The sequence below is a fragment of the Cannabis sativa genome, chromosome 4, assembly GCF_029168945.1.
Source record: "Cannabis sativa cultivar Pink pepper isolate KNU-18-1 chromosome 4, ASM2916894v1, whole genome shotgun sequence".
NCBI lineage: Eukaryota > Viridiplantae > Streptophyta > Magnoliopsida > Rosales > Cannabaceae > Cannabis > Cannabis sativa.
In genome coordinates, this window is record NC_083604.1 from 78,403,692 (window position 1) to 78,411,399 (window position 7,708).

The 7,708-nt window shown below is 26.9% G+C and overlaps 1 protein-coding gene across 2 annotated transcripts; it reads right to left on the reverse strand.

Moving 5' to 3' along the window:
- Positions 1-1,459: 1,459 nt before the first annotated feature.
- Positions 1,460-6,640, reverse strand: LOC115712070 (NAC domain-containing protein 37). 2 transcript variants are annotated; one of them, XM_061114600.1, is made up of 4 exons: positions 5,827-6,640; positions 3,565-3,777; positions 3,137-3,412; positions 1,460-2,576 (listed from the first exon to the last, which is right to left on the reverse strand). In XM_061114600.1, exons 2-4 carry the CDS (start codon positions 3,728-3,730, stop codon positions 1,801-1,803), a joined length of 1,218 nt encoding a protein of 405 aa, XP_060970583.1. In that variant the 5' UTR covers positions 3,731-3,777; positions 5,827-6,640; the 3' UTR covers positions 1,460-1,800. The 2 variants fall into 2 exon arrangements, with proteins under 2 accessions (XP_060970583.1, XP_030496152.2); XM_030640292.2 differs by having other exon boundaries at positions 1,460-2,580; positions 3,141-3,412; positions 5,827-6,256.
- Between the last annotated feature and the right edge of the window lie 1,068 nt (positions 6,641-7,708).

Here is a 7,708-nt window from a genome sequence, read left to right on the forward strand (position 1 = left end):
AACATATATAGGAATTAGTAGCATTGTAAGAGATTAATGATTTTCATTGTTTTGTCGGGTTAGCTTTTTGTCGATTCATCTTGAAATCAGTATATGTAGTTGAAAATGTTATATTTTAATTTTTTTTTCCGATCGAGATTAATGATAATACATGATATAATAGTTAATTAAGTATATAGGCTAGGGAATAAATTGTATAGTAATTAACAAAAAATAAATAGGTGATTATAATTAGAAGCTCAGAAAAAGAGTGATGAGAGGCGATGATTAATTATTCGACAATGTTCACTTCTTTTTTTGTTAACGGTTCGACATCCCAAAAACGCTTCTGCAACCTAATTATGTATATAATTATCCCACAAAAATAAATAATTATGTTTTAATTGGTTATATTATACAATTAGTACCTAATTTATCCTCTCCCATCCATTCGCTATTTTTTTTTTTTGAATAAAGGCTAATCTACATAATTAGTCCTTAATAGCTAGCACAAAATTTTGTGCTTATATATATAATAAGTGTGCAAGTTTATTAATTATAGTTATTACGTATTCATAAATAATATATATATCTATTTGAATGATATATAATGCCTAGCTAATTTAAGTTGTACTTATTATTAAAGCAAATATATAATACCATATATATATATATAATGCCTAGCTAATTAATTATATTAGATTAGATATATAATATGTCAAAGAATAAATAATGCTATACTTTATTTAATATAATAATTTTTATAGAATATCGTTAATTATTACATCATATACTTTGTAATGGAATAATTCTGTGGAGGGGCCAACAACTAATAATTTTTACATGTATATATTTATATATAATTTTTATATGTATAAATAGATATTTATATTGAAAATAGAGTTTTTTTATTTTTACACTTCAGATTTTTATTTTTTTTTAACATTTTTATGGAATTGTGTGGAAACCCTTATTGCGATTAGCGCCGCAACCACTTTAAAAACTCAAAACGTAAATTTTAAAAAAAAAAATAGTATATAGGGTAATTAATTCCCCTTAAAAATAAGGGCCAATTAAGTTCTAATTTAATTTATACTTATTCGAATTAAAATAAATATTAACACAGTTAAGGTATATATTTCTTAATAATTAGGCTACATTTTTATGGTTCCAATTAAGTTCTAATTTAATTTATACTTATTCGAATTAAAATAAATATTAACACAGTTAAGGTATATATTTCTTAATAATTAGGCTACATTTTTATGGTTCTATATATAATTTTATTTTGATTAATATCTATACACATTATAATTTAAATTACTAGTAAATTAATTTTAACTACTTAAGTTTCACCCCACATCATTTCAATGAAATTGATATCTTAATTAATTTGTTTCCTAAAACAAAAAATGTTATAAATAAATATTATAAATATAAACACACTATTTTTGTGATACGAAATAATCACTTATATATATTATTAATAAAATAATAAGAACCACCTTCTTCTTCTTTCTTTTTTGGTCATGTGTCAATTTTACAATATTGCCACATATACATTACACCTATATATTCATAGGTAGATATATAGTCTCACCCTCACCAAGCTGAGAGTATATATATAGAGAGAGAAAAATTAATGCATATTATTCGAGAGGGAAGAGAGAGAGAGCTTCAAGTTAATTTTTTCACTCATTCACAATATATATCACCAACTCCTCCTCATGATATATAATTTACTACACAATACTATATATATATACGTACATTATACGTATATATATACGTACCAATATATAGCAATATTAATCCAATAATTCATTTCTCAAATATGCAAATCCCAAAGTCACAATCAAGGGAGCTGGAGTTCAAGAAGGCATTCAATCTGTTCCCTTCATCTATACTACTCTGAGCCAACAACATAAACGACGTCGTATCTGTCTCTTCATGATGATGATGATGATCATGACTACTAACTCCAAATATTGACTCATTATTATTACTATTATTATTATTATTATTGTTATGATCTTCGTGATCATCTTGACTCAACTGTGAAGCAACAAACTTGTCCAACGCTCTCCAATCAGTTGTAACAACTTTCTTCTTCTTGTTAGTATTATTGTTATTATTGTTACTAATAATATGATCATCACTTTGGTCTTGATTATTATGTTGATCTTCTTCGTTGACTATTTCTGTTACCAAAGAAACCGAACTTGCAGGCCTCTTTAAGGGAAGAGAAGGGCTCTCAAGTTGAGGAAGTTGCTGAACAAATTGATGATTTTGTTGCAGAAGATTGTTGAAGCTTAATAAGCTATCTCCTTCTAATTCTTGTTTACACATGATGAAGCTTTGGTTATGATGATGATGAGGATGATGAGGTTGAGGATTGTTGTTGTGCCTTGAGATGTAATTATCGATTTGATGATGATGATGATGATGATGACGACGATGATGATCGGCGACCACTGAGCTCACTCCATTGCTCGATTCGTCGTAGAAGTAGCCTGCTGATTCCCAACCTTCTATGGTTTTAGTTTGGCCATTGCTTGTTGTTCTCTTCTTGAATGCTCTGCATACAACCCATCCTTCTTCCTGAAATCGAGAAAATAATCGAATTATTAGTTATTAGTGCAATTAAAATCTCATATATTTTAATTTAATAATTTGATATATAATTTTTTTAAATGTAGTTTTTGAGGAAAATAAGGTGATGAGTAACTTTTTTTTATTTATTATTAAACTTATATGTCAAAGTAGTCAACAATGTTTCTATAGGGTTTGGTAAAGAATAAGAAGAAGTAGATGTCAAAAAGTGACGCATGAATTAAGATAGGAATGTCGATTTTTAATTTAATTTTTTTTTTCTATTCTTTTTGACAAAAAAATGAGTGAAGAAAAGAAAGAAGACCTAATACTGAAAAGGGAAATAATATGGATGGAAAAGCATATATTATTTACTTTTTGACTTAAGAGAGAGTTGGTGGAAGTCTTCTTCAAACATTCTAACGCGGATCAATTTTAATGGTTAACAACTACTCTACGTAAGAAATAAACACAATATTTACTATAGTACTATAAGAAAATACTATAGATAGATCGATGATGATATATATATGGAAATAATTAATATATAGATGAGATCTAGTACTTGCCTGTGGAGGACCATTCTCATCGGATTCAAGTCTGTATTCATGCATAATCCAATCAGTTTTCTGTCCATTAGGGGCTCTACCTTTATAAAAAACAAGAGTTTTCCTCATTCCAATGAGTCTTGCCTTATCATAAACTGCCTTATCTCTTCCTGTTGCTTTCCAAAACCCAGCCATTGTTGCTCTATTAGTTCTTGTTCCTGTTGGATACTTCTTATCTTTATGGCTAAAGAAATACCACTCATTCTGCTCTTCATATCCGATCCGACATCTCTCTGTATACATCATCACAACAATATATAAGAAACCCTAACTAACTCATATTAATATACAAATCATCAAAAAAATAATATTAATATTCGGAGAAATGATCTCATTATACCCTAGCTAGAGTACTATATATATATATATATTAATTAGTACTTACCTTGAAGATCCCATGGTTCGATTCTGTAAAGATCGATATCTCTAATAACATCAAGATCGATCTTTTGAGAAGCTATTTTTTTCCTGAGATAATATCCAACGAGTTCTTCATCTGTGGGATGGAATCTGAATCCAGGTGGGACACTACTTGACTCCATGGACTCCATTAAAGTTATTCCTTTGTTGTTGTTGTTGTTGTTTTTTTTTTACTATGCTGCATCAAATTCAACACCAAAATTTAATACTCATGAACAAAGAAGTACTTCTTCACTTTCATCATCCTTAAATCATAACCATGTGAAGCTTATATAAGAGAAGAAGAGAAGAGAAAGAAAAAAAAAAAGTAAAAAGAACACAATAAGTTTAACTTTGTGTAAAAAGGAATAATATGAAGCTTCCAAATTATTATGTAGGTGACAAGTGTTATCAGAGATAATCATAAGCTCATTTGGTGGTAAACAACACCTTCTTATATATTTTACTTTTTGGTCTATATATTATTTAAGCGCGTGTTATATAAACAATACCCCATTATTTGGTGTGAAAAAAAAAGAAAAAATAATAATTTTTTTTTTTAAAAAAAAAAGGTGAAAAGGTGAAGAGAGAAACCAAATGATGATTTTTTTTTGGTTGATAAAAACCAAGAGGAGAGAGAGAGAAATGGTGGAAATGAGTTTAGTGTATATTTTATATAATTAGGCTGAGAAACGGACAAGTAGAGGTTTGTGCTAATGATGTTGTCTTGTGTTGGTGAATGGTGGAAATGATGCACCAAGAACGGGGTTCTAATATTTAAATATTATTATTAATTATTATAAATATATATGTCACAACTCACACTATAATAATATATATATAAAAATAAATTAAATAAAAATAATAAATAGATTTTAATGAGGGGTGAATGACGTGATCATAAATTAGCACGCCTCTTAGTTCAAAAAGGAGCTGTGAAAGAACAAGGTTGAATTGGATATAATATATATAAAATAGGTAGAATATATATTACCAAGTATTATATATTAGACTCGATATTAAAATATTATACATATGATCATGCCTCGTAAGAAAGCTCAAGAAATATAGGTAGCTATTATAAAACTGGGTTTTCTACTTAAACCAACAGCAGAAATGTTTTTAAAGTTTCAAAAACTGAAAAGCAATTTTTAAAAGTTGAACCAAACAAGGAGTTATCTGTTGTGGTATTTGGCAGAGTAAGCCTTGAAACGAAAAAAGTGGGGGTTTAGAGTGAAAAGGGAAAATGCATGAGTGTGAGAGGAGAGGTGAAGATTGTCTCATTGTTGAAATTAAAAGAGGGGGGACTCTGACTATTTTGTCTCTTTGTCGAGAATTTTTATGGCACATAATCTCATCTCATCACTCTTTTTTTTCTTTTTTGTTTCTTCCATATAAACTGATCTACAGAATATAAAGAGAAGAATAAAAATGAATGTTTCTGCTGCTGCTGCTGCAATACTAACTATGTAACTAAAACAGGGCTATAAGCCTATATACCTATAATATAATAACGTGCATTTTTTTTTTGGCTCTTATATATATTTATATTACTCTGATCAAACTTATCCTTAAATTTACTTATATTCTTTTCATGTTATTATAATTTAGTCAGGTCCAGTCAGTCATCTGAAACCCTCTCTCTTTCATATATTCTTTCATGTGTTATAATTTGTAGCTGTAGCTATACCTACACCAATTAGGGAAATTTAGACTTTGACCCTATAAAAAAACCTGGGAATTATATATATTTATATATATAACTGAAGAGAGAATTGGATCAAGCTGAAAATAATGAATACTAAAACTGCTTCATTATAAATATAAATATATATCTATAGCCTTTTTAGTTTTATTATTTACTATATGTATATATATATTTACAGAAATCAGAGGGGAAATGGAAATTGATCACACTGCAAATTCAGATACATGTATATATATATATATTATATACAGAGCAGATCAATACACTACACCTAAAAGGGAAGAAAAATACCCTATAGTGAACTTAATTAACTAATTACTCCATTAATTGTATATACACCAGAAATGAAGGAAGAAGAAGAGAAAACACTATATTGATTTTGATATTATTAATTATTATTTGTTTTTCTAAAACTAAAACTAAATTATATTGTATTGTATATATATATGTATAAATTAATCATGCTGCAGGTACATGCAATATATATATATATAATTAAAAAGAGTAGTATTAATAAAAATTCATGATCGAACGCCTTACCTGAGAGAGTCTAGTACTTGATCAGGAAATTCAGGTGTGATATAGCTATAGTATATCACTGTTTGGCTTGTAATAATAATATATAATTTTATGTTATAGTACTCGTTTAAGACAGAAAAGAATACTGAAGAAGAAAACAAGAACAATTGTTTTAGATGATGATGATGATTATTATTATTATTAGTATGATTAATGAAAATTTTGAAACTTATATATATGAAAAACAATATAAATATTATAGTTGTACAGAGAGAGAGAGAGTTTGGAGATAGATGGATAGATAGATAAGAAAAAATGGGTTAAGAAGTGAGAGAGAATTATATAAAAAGGAATTGAGGAAGGGAAGGACCGCTCGATTGCGCATGGCTTAAAGCTTGTCCCCAGTACCTGATGTCACTCTCTCTCTCTCTCTCTCTCTTTAATTAATTTCATACATATATATTTTCTTTTTCTCATGAGATTTTTTGAATTAATTTAATTTAATTATTCAAACCATATATTACTATTTATTATTAATATAACTCATCAACTTTCTTTTTCTAGTAATAGTAGTGTACTTACTTACTATACTACTACTACTATACTATCATATATAGTTAATATCAAGCTTGCTAAAGACATATTATTACTTATCTAGCTAGATGGGTGTAAATTAATTTTGTGCTGAATTTAATTTATTAGTGCAAAAATTAAAATTGTTAATGTTTGTTGGAAGTTTTATTAGTATTTTTTTTTATGTCAAAGTTATGAAACTCTACCAATGCACACATATTTAAAGTGAAAAAAAATTGTTTCAAGGTAGACATTTCATTAAGATTTATTAGGATTTTTATCTTTTGTTATAATTTGTTAATAAAACATTAATATAAACAAAAAAACATATGCCTCAATAATTATTTAATGACGAATTATGAAAATGTGTATATAAATACAATCTTAGTGCTTATGTTTGATGTTTAGTGTCAATAAAATAAATTAGAGCTAGTTAGTTATTAACTAGATCATCTTACTGTTTATAAAATGAAATAATGTAATTAAATAGAACGTACAATTGCAATATAATTTTTTGTAGTCCAGAAAAATTTATCCAAAGGAAAAAATTCCACAAAAATCATAATTGCAAAAATCATTTTTATTGTTTTATTAATATTTAGTATATAGAAAAGTAAATAAAATCAATATTTAATTAGTGAGTCACACTCACATTCGACTGAATTGTTAGTACATGTGTCAAATTTAAGAGACTTTGTACAGTATTATATTAAAGTTTTAATCATCTATAATAAGATTATAAGATCGGTGGCTAGTCTTGATTCCTTTCTCTAACCCTTTTTCCATGATATAATTAATTGTAATTAAGTAAGGGTGAAATTAATAGATCGACCAAATTTAGTTTATTTTGAAGACTATATGATTACTTTCATCGACATTGATGTTTTATCAAATCTGTCAATGTCTAATTAGAAGTTGCAATTAAGTAATAGTAATATGTTGTAGCTAGTGATTATATATGTCTCATTCTTTCTAGATCTCATATTTTTACTTTTTATATAAATATATATATATCATCACTTGTCTAAAAAAAATATTTCAAATTTCTAATTAAGCCCCTAACTATTCATTAATTTTATAAATTAGGGACTAATATGATAAAGCAAGTAACCTTTTTTGGGGATAATTAAGTAAGTACGAAATAATAAGTACACTTAATTAGTTTGCATATTTCTTTTCTCTACAAAGAAAATTTAAGTAAATTAGATGGATAATAATGGGACAATATTTCAAGATTAATTATCATTATTATCTATACAGTCTCATGAGTTTTCAACCGATTGAGACCCTTGTTTAAATTATATATATATAGATATATATATTTAAAATA

Coding starts and splice junctions, on each gene's coding strand:
- LOC115712070 (XM_061114600.1), bottom strand. CDS start 3,730: ATGGAGTCCATGGAGTCAAGTAGTGTCCCACCTGGATTCAGATTCCAT. Junction 3,413..3,564: donor CGAACCATGGGATCTTCAAG/GTAAGTACTAAT, acceptor TGATGTATACAG/AGAGATGTCGGATCGGATAT. Junction 2,577..3,136: donor GAATGGTCCTCCACAGGCAA/GTACTAGATCTC, acceptor GATTTCAGGAAG/AAGGATGGGTTGTATGCAGA.